The 15,327-nt window shown below is 37.7% G+C and overlaps 1 protein-coding gene across 18 annotated transcripts in view; it reads right to left on the bottom strand.

Moving 5' to 3' along the window:
* PCDH15 (protocadherin related 15) overlaps nucleotides 1–15,327 on the bottom strand; it is a 1,467,631-nt gene that overhangs the window by 202,449 nt on the left and 1,249,855 nt on the right. For all 18 annotated transcript variants that reach the window (XM_075935032.1, XM_075935037.1, XM_075935036.1 and 15 more), the window contains one exon: nucleotides 14,970–15,086. In XM_075935032.1, coding sequence (XP_075791147.1) covers nucleotides 14,970–15,086 — 117 coding nt within the window. The remainder of the gene's footprint in view (nucleotides 1–14,969; nucleotides 15,087–15,327) is intronic.

The following is a 15,327-nucleotide window of genomic DNA, read 5'->3' as shown; positions in this document are numbered from 1 at the left end:
CTCAGTAGTGGGGTGGGGGGGGCTGGCGCTTGGGGCTCCAGAGATTGAAGCACCAAGTGCTGGTGGCTTCCTGCACACCCTGCACCACTGCAGGGATGAAGTTCAGCCCCACAGCATGCAGAATGGGGAGGTAAAGGGACTTCAGCCCTACAGCAGGGAAGGGGAGGCACTGATGCTTGGGGCTTCAGCCTCTGGAGCCCCGAGCATAGTGGCGCCTTTCTCCTCTCCTCCCCTTGCTGCAGGGAAAATACAGGACAATGTGCCCATATTTTTTAAAAAAGTCAGGACACCGGGAAGAGATCTTAAATAAGGGACTGTCTTGGTAAAAATGGGATGGATAGTCACCCTATTTTTAGATCATTCAAGCTCTCTTGGTTAAGCCAAGGTGGTCTGTTGCCATACTTCCTATCTTTCCTGCTCAGTGTAATAGTGTGCTCTTGTGCTCTTAATAATGGCCCTTCGAAAAACTGCCAACTGTCTTCAATACTTTTTCCTCTTAGGTTATGTTTACACTACAGAGTTTTTCTGGGATACCAGAAGTACCTGGGAAAAACTCTGCTGCATCCAAGGAATGTGTCTGCTCTTCCAAAAAAAATTTTCAGAAGAGCAGATTTTTTTTTCAGCATTCCTGTAAACCTCATGCCAAATGTCGGAAAGGCCTCATCTGACAAAAGAAGAGGCCCTTGACTGAGCCCTCACACCTTGAACCTAATGTGCCTCAGGCATCTGGCCCCCAGGCCTTAGATTCCCCACACCCACTTTAAATCATGAACTCCATCATTTCATGATCACTTTCATCCAAACTGTCTTCTACTTTCAAATTCTTAACCAGTTCCTCCCTATTTGTTAAAATCAAATCTAGAACAGCTTCCCCCCTTGTAGCTTTCTCAACCTTATGAAATACAAAATCATGTGAAATATATTCCAAGACCTTATTGGATAATCTGTGTCTGGCTGTGTTATTTTTCCAATGGATGTCTGGATAGTTGAAGTTCCCCATCACCACCAAGTCCTTTGCTTGGTGTTGGATCATGGACCTGACCCCCACTTTGAAGTTAACTTGAAGAACAGGACTGGCATATAAGGGAAAGCAGACTACATACAATAAAAGGACTTCATAATGAGGACACTCCTCCTAGACAACAGAGAATTAGGACAGTGAAGGACTGCACATATCTTAACTCAGAGGGACTATGTCTAACAGGCCCTTAATGGTGTATTTTAGGAAAGAAAATGATTATTATTAAAGTATTTAACTGAATCTAATTTTTGAAGGTGTTCAAACACTTGCAAATGGAGAATGAAGAATTTTAGAGATCACAGTATACCAAGGTGATTATACAATGTCAACATATAATTAGCAAGGCATTACTTACTAAAATCTACATAATTTTGTTCAGCATGACAATCACATTATGTCTAAAAGACTAAACCCTATTATTATAATTAAAGATCTACACAATTAAAGACACAGAGCTAGCATGTGACTGAAGAGTCTCATATAGCTAGCAAATTTGTTTTTCTGTGATTTCTGAAAAGCAACAAATCAGGATAATGTAATATAGATACAGAAAAAGGCCACACCGTAATTGACAACATTCCCAAAGGATGATTTAGTGAGAATTGAATAAAGTTGTTAAAGTGCAAACTTTTTTGGCAAAAAATGCAGGTTTGTCAGTGTAACCCACAAACCTAGGCTATGTGTAGATTACAGAGTTTTTCCGGGATACTGGAGATATCCCAGAAAAACTCCACCACATTCAAGGAACGTGTCTGCTCTTCCGAAATTTTTTGCAGAATAGCAGATGTGCTCTTTCAGAAGCCCTGTCTTGCTTGTTTCACAAGGAAGAAGGGCACTTCTGAAAAAGGAGGCTTTTCTGAAATTTGTCCCAGAGTAGACAGGACACATTTCAGAAAGGCCTCTTCCACAAAAACAATCGAAAAAGGCATGCAAATTGCGGAGTGCAATTTGCATACCTTTTTCTGATAAAACTCCTTAGTCTAGACATGGCCCTAGTGTTGTTCACTGTCCCATGCAGTGTCACCTAAACCACAGCAACAGATAAGAACAAGAGACCTCTACAGCATGGGTTGAGAGCCAGCTGGCTTTTAGCTCAAAGGGTAGAGACTCCTATACTAAGATTCAGAGATCCCAAATTCAAATCTGCCTGGTGGTGGTTACATCAGCACTGAAACATTTTGTGAAATTGTGTTGATTTCACCAAATTATTTCAGTCAGGAAAAAAAGTTAAAGTTCTGAAATAAGATAAATGTTTCATTTCAACATTTTTGAAACAACATGTTTTGATTTTCCAATTGTTTTGAAGTGTCCTTTAATAATTAAAAATGCTTAGAATACAAATGAAACATGTTCTTTTAAGTTAAACCAAAGATTCACTTGTTGAATTTTTTTATGATTTTTCAATTGGCTGGAAATTTTGAAAAAAAATGTTTTACTTGAAACTGTTTACTGGAGTTTTGTGAGAAATGATAACTGATTATTCACTTAGCTCTACTTATAACACTGGGGATTAATTAGGCTAGCTTTATTTCTCTTTAACTGTTAATCTTGTGCCTGTGTTTTAAATAATTTTGTATGCAAACCCATGTCTGTAATGGGACTCCAAGGGTAATTCTACACTGCAATGTAATCCATGGACAATCCATATTAGTGGATTTGGGCTTAAATGGCCTCGGCTACTGAGCTGTAAAAAAACTGACCCCATAGTTCTCAGAGCTCAGGTTCTAGCCCAAACATTTACATATTCAATTCACAGCCCCACAAGCCCAAGTCAGTTGACACAGGTGTTTAAATGCAGCCACAGGTGTTTAAATGCAGTGCAGACATACTTCAACACTGACTAGGTAATATTCTCCATTAAGCCACTGTGTAAGCAATATGCAGAGCAAGAAGAACACAAATGCCATTTCTCATTTTTACTTCCGCCATCACCCTTACGTACCACACTTATGATTGCCAAGTGTTTAGCCCATGCATAGCATACACCATTTCTAATTCATGACATAATCTAGTGTTATGTTGTGTTGTTTTGTTTTGTTTTTAAATATGAGCAAAACTCCTACTGCTATCCATGATATCGTTGTCTGAGAAAGACATGTAGGACTGAGTTAATTATACCAAATTCCACATCATGTAAACCATGTAAGAAGGATACCAACGGAGGCCATGGGCAGAGTGCATGCACAGTAATGCCTGTGCATCTCTCAACTGACCTCAATGGTCCTACAATGGTAGTGAGTCAAGAGAAGGGCAATGGGATGTTGATGAAAGTAATAATAATCATAGACAATATTTTTCATATACATTTACAGTAGAACCCCATTTATACAAGTCTGAATTCTCCAGTTCTCTGTATTAACCTAACAAGCAACAAGTGGAGGGGCTTGGGCTATCAGTCCCATGCATAGTGGGGCTCCCACATGCAGTGTGGGCAACCCAAACATCACCATGTGCAGAGCAGGTAGCCTGAGCCCCACCATCTATTCTCCAATTTATTTCAGATTTTTGATTATTTGATCTGGACCTGGCCCAAAATTAGATTAGATAACTGGGGTTCCACTGTACCTGAAGGTACTTTATAAAGGAAGGCAAATGCCATTACTCCTATTTTACAGATGGGGACACTGACACATAGAAAGCTGGAGTGACTTTCCCAGATCACAAAGGAAGTCATTAGTTTTCATCTTTCCAGCTGTACTGAAATTCATCAATAAAGAACTGGAAAACACCATGTCTATATGGATGGAATGGACTTCATTCCTAAAAAATAACAAGTACAGTAGCATAGTAAGTGAAATGATTTGCTTACCGATTCCTAATCATATTTTCTGAGCAGAACTAACATGTGATATATTGTACACATTTATGTCTCAGGCTATGATTTTTCATGGAGGGCGTGGAAGTCACAGAATCTGTGGCCTTCTAGTGGCCTCCATGACTTCTTTCCATGGCAGCAGGAAAATCCCACAGTTCCTGGTCACTAAAGTAGTAGGGGGATCCAAGTTTCAAGAGGGACCCCCTCAGCTGTCTAACCATTGCAGGTGAGGTGTGGACCTCAAAGCTGAGCTCTCCATTTCGTCATGGATATGTTTAGTAAAAGTCACAGACAGGTCACTGGCCTCTATGAATTTATCTTTACAACCTATGACCTGCCTGTGATTTTTACTAAACATATCCATTACAAAATTTTACCTTATGTATTGCAATGTATGCAAAACGAGAAAGAAACATAAAATACTAACTTAATAAATTATCTCCATTTATAGAAGTTAGGCCAAAAAGCTGCAAAGAATTATATTCTATGAAGTAAAGAATTAAAATTATGCAAACTTTTAAGAGCATGCAACCAAATTACTTAAAGCGGTATATGGCATGTTTCCACTTACACTATCAAATCTAATAGTAATGCAATGTGTTTTCAAATATTGAATCCTGTTTTATAGGTTTTCATTCCAAGTAAATGTTTGTAAATATCCTGGCTGCGTCTAGACTGGCATGATTTTGCAGAAATACTTTTAACTGAAAAGTTTTTCCATTAAAAGTATTTCTGCAAAAGAGCGTCTAGATTGGCACGGGTGCTTTTGCGCAAAAAGTGTTTTTGCGCAAAAGCATCCATGCCCAGTATATATGCGCTTTTGCGCAAGAACGCTCCAATGGCCATTTTAGCCATCGGGCTTTCTTGCGCAAAAAATTAAGGTGCCTGTCTACACTGGCCTTCTTGCGCAAGTATTCTTGCACAAGAGGGCTTATCCCTGAGCGGGAGCATCAAAGTATTTGCACAAGAAGCACTGAATTCTTACATTAGAACGTCAGTGCTCTTGCACAAATTCAAGCGGCCAGTGTAGACAGCAGCTGCTTTTGCGTAAAATCTTGCCAGTCTAGACACACCCCCTAAGTTTCACTGGTTGTCAATAACTGTAAGAATGGTCACTGATGATTTCACTAAGAGCTTGACTCGAAAAAAAAAGAAAAAAAGCTTGCAATGTACTCCTATGCCAGATACATTTATAAATGATTTCATAACCAAGATCAGGAAGCAATCTGATCTTTAAAATTAGTGTTCCATCACACTTTCTTATTACTCACATCAATACAATGTAACAAAGAAAGAGAGATAACAGGATAGTATATAGAAATGGATAATTACAGCTACAGTGATAATCTTATAGAAAAGGCATGGCATGCTCATTGATATAGAACAAGCATGTTTATAAAAGGGGAAAAATATCACCCCATAATGTGTCAGCCTAAAAAATATTTACTTATAAATAAAACAAGCAAATTATGTATGAAGTTGATCAAAACTGCTAATAAATTGTTGCTGAATCACTATTTGAGAAGATGGCCATAATTACCCGGCATCCTTCAGTGGTATCGTGCTTCTCCAATACAAGTGTTGTAGGGAACAACAAGGAGGGAAAAAGCCTTTATTCCCCTGGTCCCAGAGAGAAGCAAAGGTGCCACTGAAAGATTATGATGTTATAAAGTCATCATTGCAGACATACTAAACTTTTTCCCTTCGTCAATCACAAAGTAATGAGAAAACTCTTATCGACATCTATTTACACCCTACACCATTGACAATTAACTCTTTTATAATACATGACTTGGTGAACATTTGTGACCGCGTAGAAGAGCTGGGGCTGAGGCTCAGCTCTCTGACTGCCCTGCCCTCCAGCCACGAAGGAGGGCTGGGTCTGTGGTGCAATTGCAGAGGTCTCCGGCCAGCCTAGAAGGGTAGGGCCACATCACCTGCTGGAATGGGGAGGGATTAAGGAGCATGGGGATGTTCAGGGGCTGGAACCAGTAGTCTGGGGTAGGGGCCAGGCTTGGCTCCACAGTGGGGGTGCGGGGGTGCAGAGTTGCACAAGTGGTGAGGCCTCAGGCAGGAGGGCATTACTAGGGCTTGTGTTCCCCAGCTGGGCATTCATCCTTTGACCATGTTAATGCAGCTTAAACTGAACTTATTTTTGCGATGAAGATTTCTTCCCTTTCCCCTTTATCCATCTCTGTTGACAATACCACAATGCTCCCTCACTAAAGCCTGTACCTTGACAGATCATCTTTGACACTTGCGTCGCCTTCATCCAGATTGTTAGCAAAACTTGAGGCCTTTTGCTTGACATTTATAAGATCTGACCTTTTCTTTATTTTGTCCAAACAGTAAATATTTTCATACAGGATATTTGCACATTCCACTTTAACTACTGCCTCTCCAGCCTCTTTGATGTCCACAGTGCCCCCATTCCAATCCACTCAAAATATAACAGCTAAAATTATTTACCAAGCCTTACAGTATTCCTTCCCAACTGGGTCCTCATTCTCTACGGTATTACTCCATTTACGCTATTATAACTCAGTAGAGCCAATGGAGCTCTACTGATATAAAGATAGTGTAACACACTGGAAAATCATGCTCCTTGAATTCATCTTCCCGATCATAGCATACACTTCTTCCTATTTAACCTGTCTCATCTCTTACTGCATTTCATTCTACTTATTTTTTTCGAGCCTGTGTTGCCAGCCTTGATGCCTCATTTGACATTTTCTCCAGCACATGGAATATCATTCCTAAGTAGATCTTCTTGGCCACTGCCTCTCCCCATTGATGGCCACAGCCAACAAAACATTTTAAATATATGAAATATTCTCCTTCATATATTTATAACCAGAAGGATGCTTGTGTGTGTGCTCAGGGATTGGTTCCATGTCAACTTGTGCACTCAATCTCCACTGCAGACCCAAAAGACCACGAATCAGTTACGTGACTATACATCTGCTTAAAGTTAGACAAGGGCATAAGTGCTTTCTTGGATTGAAGTCTCGGGGTATGCCTACACAGCAAAGTTATTTCAAAATAACAGTGGTTATTTTGAAATAACTGTACTAGAATCTACACAAGCCATCCGCTATTTCAAAATTAATTAAAAATAGCAGAGGGCTTATTTCAAACTTGGTAAACCTCATTCCATGAGGAATAACGCCTATTCAAAATTGCTATTTCGAAATAAGCGTTATGTAGATGCGGAATAGGGGCTATTTTGAAATAGGGGGCTGCCAGCCCTTCCCAGGGTGCCCTGCTGGCCACTCCAACCCCAACCAGGAAAACTCCTCTCCTTACACTACTGTTCTGTTGTTATCCCTTTTCTTGCATTATTTCTAAAATTAGATTAAGAATTTCAGGGCTAGGGCCACGTTTTATTAGTCCAATGAGATGCCAAGCACACTTCTGGTATTATAAAATAAATAATAATAATTCCAAACCCGGTTACTGGAATAGTTCAAAGATGAAATGTGCCAGTTAGTTTATAAGTAGGGATCTAAATGTGACATTTTAAAAATAATTTACATTCTCAGCCAAATCTAAAACAACTACAAACTGAAAAAAGAATTAAAAATTGTCTGGTAGAGTAATATTTTCTACAAACGATCAAAGCCTAGTCAAACCTTTGGTGAAATGCAGTTGGGGTCAATGATATAACTGACATAACCAAAATTTTCAAACGCTTAGAAATCCATAATTTAAATAAAATAAATGCAATGGAGCAACTACTTGGGAGCATTAAGACAAAGTTTTCTGCTTCCAACACAGGCCAAGACAAAGTTTTCTGTTATAACTTTATAACGTGAGTTATGATGGCATTACTTTCCACAAAGTTAAAACATTTACATTACAAGAATGACTTAGGGTATATATATACACACTATAAGTTTATTTTAAAATAACTCCTAAAATAAGTATTTCAAAATAGTGTGTCCATACTGCAGGGAAGCCTCAAAATTAGTCAGGCTCCCTTATTGTGGATGCGCTACCTCAACTTAGAGCCCCAGGAAGCTCTGGGCATTAATTCCTTTGAATGGCTCTGGGGAGTAGTTATTTCAAAATAACAGCAGTTGAGCATCCACACTAACTCTATTTTGAAATAGCAATATTGAAATGGGCATTATTCCTTATAAATTCAGGGGTTATTATTTCAAAATAACAATCAATAATTTTAAAATAACGGGCTTGCTGTGTGGACATTCACCCTGTTATTTCAAAATAACAAGAGTTATTTTTAAAAAAATGCTGTAGTATAGACACGCTCTCCATGGTTTAAACATTAGTTTGAAATACAGATTTTAATCCTAAGTCAGCCATTCATCCTATGAATTGTGTGGAAACATTTCAGATGAAGTCTTAAAAGCCAAGTTTATATCCAATCTATATAGACATTAAAAAAAACACCACCACCCAAATGGCACTTTTCATAATATGAAGAACTTGTTCCAGTGTATTTTACCATCATATTCTCTCCCTTTTTTTTGTGTGTATCATGGTATGAGCAGATACCACTTGGCAGCTGTCCATCATACTCCCACAACTACATGAATCTTGTGAAGCACTTCAGAAATACACTGGGATGGTCTACACCAGTGTTTGTCAACCTTTTTGTATAAAGTACCCCTTTCAAAAAAATTATAAGTACCCCCCTAGTACCTACAGTTTTCAGACCTGCAATTTTTTTTTCTACCATTGCAACACATTTGTTTAAACAAGTTAATCATAGCAGAGCGGGCAATGAAATTTTTGGGTATTAGAAATACAAAAATAATAAAGCGCTGTAAAACTTAAAACAAAAATTCAGTTTTCTCCAAATTTCAGTTGTGTTGATGTACTCCTAGAATTCTCTTGAGTACTCCTAAAGGTACACATACCACTGGTTGAGAAACACTGGTCTACACAACCAATTTGTGCTCACATAACTATGTCATTAAGGAGAGTGGATTTTCCACAATCCTGAACTACACGGTTATACTAATCAACCCCTGCTCTAGACAGTGTTATGTTGACAAGAGCATTTCTCCTACAGATTTAATTAGTGCTTCTCCCATCAAAAGTCTTCACTAAGCACTACAGCTGTGTCACTGCAATGCTGTAAATCTAAACAAGTCCATAGTAATTCAAGAAATTTTAACAAGATCCCAAAATTATTTCCAGTCTCCCATTTTCCACCCCACCTACTATTTGTAGTTAAACCCTGATATGAGAAGACTTAACGTTTTACTTTATGTTGTGAGACTCCTGCAATTATGGATGATGGCAAATTGGTTTTCATACCTCTTTGTGCTAGATTCAAGTGGGATCCTTCAGCACATTAGTAATTTTGGTTCTTTTAATAAATATCATATAATTTAGTTCATACACACACCCTAAGTTGCTCTGTGACCAAACACATTCGTGTTCACTAAAAGGAACATGTATTTTTTTGAGAATAAAGGGGAACAATTGTCTGCAGCCTGACTTTTTAATTTTAGGAATTTGAAAATAACAGTTTTTTCTATGAATTGAATATGGCCATTCAGAATCCAAGTAATGAGAAATTGTGATGTCTGACCTGGTGACGTTTGGTTTTAACGATTTCTGGCTGAACAATCGAAGTGGACATATTTCCACTTGAATAAAGTTCACCATTTCAGTAATCTAAGATTATTGGTAGAATAAGGATCAGGTTGCCTCCAAATCATAATTTATTTCTCATGGCAGTGTTATGAGGGATCAAGATGGGTGATTGCTCCAAAGTATTCATGCTTTTGATTTGTTTATTTTAAAAGTAGCTCTATAACTTTCAATGTACAGGCTTAAAGTATTTATATTTTTATTAAAATGACAATATTTTCTTCATGAGACAGGTGAGAAAGATAAAATCATGAGACAGTTGGATGAGGTTATAGGACTAACTTCTGTTGGTAAAAAAACCATAATTTCAATCTACAGAGAGAATTTTTGTGTAGCCTGAAAGTTTCTCTCTCACCAGTAAAAGTTATTACTTCATCAGCGTATCCTGTTAATATCCTAGGGCTGACATGGCTACCACATATTATAAAGCGATATCAGCATTGGTTTAAATGACTATAGAATCTGGGTCCTCTTTCTATCGATGATCTATTTGCTATTTTGAAGAGACATTTTTGCAATGTTCCTTTCTCCTCCTGGTACTACACAGACAAAAAAGCTAAATGAGCGTGATTTGGATTCTATTGTACATGTTGCATTATCAACAGAGTTATTTTCTATGTTCCACTCAGTCCTGCCTGTGCAAACCCATTTAAAACAGACGGTTGAATGAACTCTTTTAAATTCAGCCCTTGCAGTTGAGATTGCTTATCTGCAATTCACACAAAACCACAATTATTATGGAATTGGTTAAGATACAAAGACAGAATCCCAGAATGGCAGTTTTAGAGTCACTTTTCACAGTAGAACTGCAGCTTAAGTGGTTTTTCCTGAAGTGATAAAACACACTGATTAGTATTGCCCAATTAAGATCCAATTAGATGAAAAAAGTACCAAAAATTGATGAAGGTCACAGTGAATACTTTATCCCCAAGACAAGTTTAAATAAAGATGCTTTATAATGGCAGAGAAAAGGTTATTTGTTTTATTTATTTTTATGATATTCAGTAATTCATTACACATCTGTCTTGTGACATCTCTTAATGTCAAAGCAGCCTTCAAATTATTAATTTGTCAGGAGGCTACAACAGCTAAGAAACTTTAATTCAATAAAAAAGCCAGTTTGTTCTTTGGTAATTTTCTCTGATTTTATAGTAAGAAAGTGGCTTAGTATTGTCAGTCACTAGTTGGAAGTAAAATATCAACTATTTAAAATTTATTATTATTTTTTTTTAATAAATAAGGAGAGAGAATGCCTACTCAGATTTTAGCTAACCTTTATAGATTTTTTCTTTTTATATCAGAGGATTAGTTTAATTTTCAGCTCTTTTATAAAATGGATTATAGTGCAAAATCCATTCATGTTAACTTTAGTTTTGTTCTAGGATCTTTTTTTCTGGTCTAGATTAATTAAAATAATTATGCATATGATTCTATTTATTTCCATAACAACCTATATCCATGCGTTTAGGGAGAGACACAAACATACAAACACATTCATATATACGTATATGAATACACATCTAAATAATGTATTTATAGTATATATATTAGTAACATCAACTTTTAAAAAGGCTATTAAATTATTTTCTCTTTTACATAAAGAATAAACATTGTTCTTCAGATTTGATTTAATTTTATGTATTTATTTTCCCACTTTTGAGGCTTAGTTTAAATTTACACATAAACACACACAGGGTGTAAGAGTTTAAACAGTTAACTGATATGCATCAGCTTATTGATTTCCATTACTGTTCAATGCCAGCTCCCATCCCCACTCCCAGGGAGCCAGCTGCTGCTCTGTGCTGCAAACTATGCAGTATAACATAACTCAACAGTTATGTTTCTCTCACCAACAGAAGTTGGTCCAAGGAAAGATAATTACCTCACCCACCCTGTGTCTCTAAAAATCTTGCAATGATATTTTCAATTATCAAAGCAGTTGGCAGTGGTAGCTATTGGACAGATTTCAGGAGCTTCTCAGAGAGTGAACTATGTTGTCAAATCACCACTTTATTGCCTGGTGATATATTATAGAATTCTTTTGTACCTGTCTATTGAATAGAGATGGTCAACATTTTTCTATGGAAAAACTATATTTCTATCAAAAAATGTGGACTTGCAATAATCAAAATATTTTGCTGAAACATCAGTTTCATTTACATTTTCATGGGAATGAATCAAAACATTTTATATTGATAATGATAGTTAAAACATTTAGATTACTCTATTCTATGTTATTTTAAAAGTCAAAATGATAAAGTTGAAATGGAATGATTCATTACAATTGTCAGAAATATTTTGGAATGTTTTTGTTTAAAAAATCAGAGATACTGAATTTTCATCAGAATTTTAAACAAAATCAAATTTACCAGCCAGCTCTACTTTTAATACAATGGCTGTTTAACAGCCTCTCTCTCCTGACCTTGATCATAGAGGTCACTGAATTCATGGATAATTTGCAATGAATAAATCAAAACATGAAGACAGTGACATGCTGGTGAAGGGAGTCTTGGTCCAGGCCCATGGACTGTGACCTAAGGAATTTATAAAGATTTGTGCTTTGGCTGTGCAGGAGACAAAGAAAATAACTGTAACAACCCTCTGAGCTAAGGCTAAGCTTTTGTCATGGTTATTTTTAGTAAAATTCACGGGCAGGTCACGGGCAATAAATAAAAATTCATGGAAGCCTGGAACCTGTACCTGGCTTTTAATAAAAATAACTGTGAAAACGGGAAGGAGGGGGTCCAGCACCTAACCCTGCTAGGACTCCAGATTCACCCCCACCAATGCCTGAAGTGGTTTAGAGTGGGTGGAGGAACCATGAGCTCATCTGCACAGGCTCAGAGCTCTACAATCTGCCCACGCATGTTTGGATCTGGAAGGTCTGCCTCATCACCTTCAGTGGCTAGGTGCTGTGGGGTGCCTTGCTAATTGACAGCTCCAGTCCCACTACCCTGGAGCTGAAGCAGAAAATACCACGGAGGTCTCTGGAAGTCACAAATTCCATGACCTCTGTGATGTATCTTGGCCTTAGTCACAGCATCTACAAAGTCATACCCCAGTGGTGGATAACTTGGTTAATGAGACGATGAATAACTGTAAATTTAATAGAGATTTTATCTGTGAGGAATTTTCAGGTTACTTAGAGGATAACATCTCTTGAATTGACAGTTTACAAGGTTCCTAAGTGCTGGTAAATTCCTGGGGGGACAAAAAGGAGCCAAGCTGTCTCTGTTCAAGAATTGCCCAATGTTACTCAATGACCTTTAAATACTGTGTGCGCTTCATTGTACTCATATTCCTCCTTGCCTTTTAATGAAGCTTTCAAACTTAGCAAGACACAAAAACGTCCTTTGTAAAAACACCTGATCTTTGCACCTCACTAATGTCCTTAATAACAAATACACAAAATACCAAAGACCTGATGACAACAAAGCTTCAAGCAATATCAAACTCAGCTCGAAATCTTAGAATTTTTAAGTAACTAAAGTTTTGTGATATCATCTTAGAAGTATTTTCAAAATGTGTTGACAACAAATGATTGGATGTCTGAGCAATCAGGATTAATTCCTTCTCAACTCAGTGGATGTCTGACTGAGGCTAGATTGTGCATAGTGTTACTCCTCCAAGGCAGGGAACTGCTCATTTGTGTTTCTGGAAGCACACAAATTGGAGAAATCTATCATGGATAGCAGTATTAATTTCCACCTGTCTGGAGTGAGCTCCTTTAGCTGAGTCTGAGGATTAGCCAGGCCATCCTCTATGCAAATTAATGAGATCCACTAGGTTGCATTAGGACCGCTGGATATGCTGGTCTGCCTGATTGTCTGAAAGATGCCAGCAGGCCTGTTTTTAAGCTCAGCTGCAGCTGCATTTACTCCTATCCCTGCCTTATTTCAACCATTGCATTCTATCTTTATGACTGTCCTGTTTCAATCTGCTACAGTTTTGCTTCCTTTTGCTTCCTTCTCCAACCCTAGGCTCAACATCTGGCTCATGACTCTTGGCTCCCAACTCCTGCTCCAACCAATAGTCCCATTTGTGACACCACGAAAGAAAGCTATAGGGGAAATATGACAATCTTAGAATTTGATTGACAGAACTAAGGGGCTATTACTCTAATCCTCAACCACAATGACCACCAGATCTAGACCAGCAAAGGGAAATGTGTTCTGACCCCCATAAAAGGGCATAGCAAAGGCTGCCGGTCTTATGTTAGTGGAGGCATTGTGCCTTGATTAGGCACAGTGAATCTGAGAATGGCTGCCAGACTTTATTACCTCTTCAGGTATTCCATGCAACTCCAAATCTTGCCCTGATGCTGTCAGATCATTAGAACACAAACTGCGCTTCCTCTGTTTCATATAGCACATAACACATCAATAGCATTAATCAAATAATGTATAGTAATAATAAATAAATATTGCTATTACTGACCTGAATTTTAACAATACTCTCTTTATAGATTTTATACATGAAGTGGGTCAGATCCTCAGCTGGTGCAAATTGGTCTCTCTCAATTGATTTGAAAGTAATAGGTCTACTAAAGGTTTTTTCCATTTTATGTGAGGTTTTCTTTGCAAAAGGATATCACAGTCAGGACATATTAAATGTGTCTTCAACAAGTATAATCTTAGTACTGCTCGTGTTAAATAAACCATGATGTATGGTATTTAATCATGCTATAACTGATTTAGGTGGAACTCTATGTCAAAATATTACCATTAGGTTTTAATGTGCATTGCAAATACTCACACTCCAAATACTCAGGGAGTGTTCTGTGAATCTTCTTCTCCTTAATATTCTAAACATTAACAATTAAAATGAAACCTTTTGGCAGAATAACTTTGGCTTTCATTGTCCTCAGTGTATCATTTGGTCACCAATGTTCATGAACCCCTGTGATTAGACAAATACATATTACCCACCAGAATAGCTAACAAGTCAAAATGTGCATAGTTCTGTCAATCAAATGCATCACTAGAGAACAGTGATAAAAAAAAACCAGTGGCAGAAATAAACTTTATCCCCAGATCAACCAAGCTCAGTTCAAATACTGCATTTCCAGAAAGGGCTACTGATGAACTGGGCTGTTTTGTAGAACACTAGTATGTCATATAGATTGGAAACTCACAATGACTGCAAATCAAGGAAATGACAAGCTTGCAAAGTTGTATTTTGTTTTCTTTTTAAGCCACAGAACTCTTTGAAATGCAGACGGTCATGGGTTTGCTTCATGCCTATTCTTTTTATCGTCTATGCCATGGAGCCAATAACTTCTCATCAAAAAGAAGCTGTATCGTTGATTTGTCAGCCTTGGGTAAAATCATTTCAAATGCAGCCTATATCCATGATGACAAAGGACAGGCTGGGATAAAAAATTTATGAGCACTACTGCTGTGCAAGGCTCATAATAATCTCCTTTGTTGCTAGGAGGGTTAGGTCACATATGAGGGTTAAAGATTTTTCCCTCTTGGGTGAAGTGTTTTAACAAAATAATTTGCTTACCGGAGGATCCTGATCTTCAGCTGAAACTGTAGTGATAACAGTGCCCTTGATTGCATCGGGAGCAACCATTCCCCTGTAGAGAGCTTTGCTAAATACTGGGGAGTAATCATTCATATCCTGCAAAATATAATTAAGAGTTTAGTTTTCAAGTTGAAACAAGATTATGGACATAGCCACAATTGTTCTTTCTAGCTATACCCATTCACTCCCTTCCTATTAGAGAACCCATTTGCCACTGTCAACCTTTCCATACTCTCAATTATATTACTATCGTGCAAACCTGGCACCCAAGAGGAAGATGCCAAATTTTCTATACAATATTACTGTGTGAGGAGTCAACGTGAAATAATTCTACTTC

This window comes from Pelodiscus sinensis, chromosome 8 (assembly GCF_049634645.1).
Source record: "Pelodiscus sinensis isolate JC-2024 chromosome 8, ASM4963464v1, whole genome shotgun sequence".
Lineage (NCBI taxonomy): Eukaryota > Metazoa > Chordata > Testudines > Trionychidae > Pelodiscus > Pelodiscus sinensis.
The sequence above is the reverse complement of the archived record's forward strand: the minus strand, read 5'-3'. Positions and strand labels throughout refer to the sequence as shown.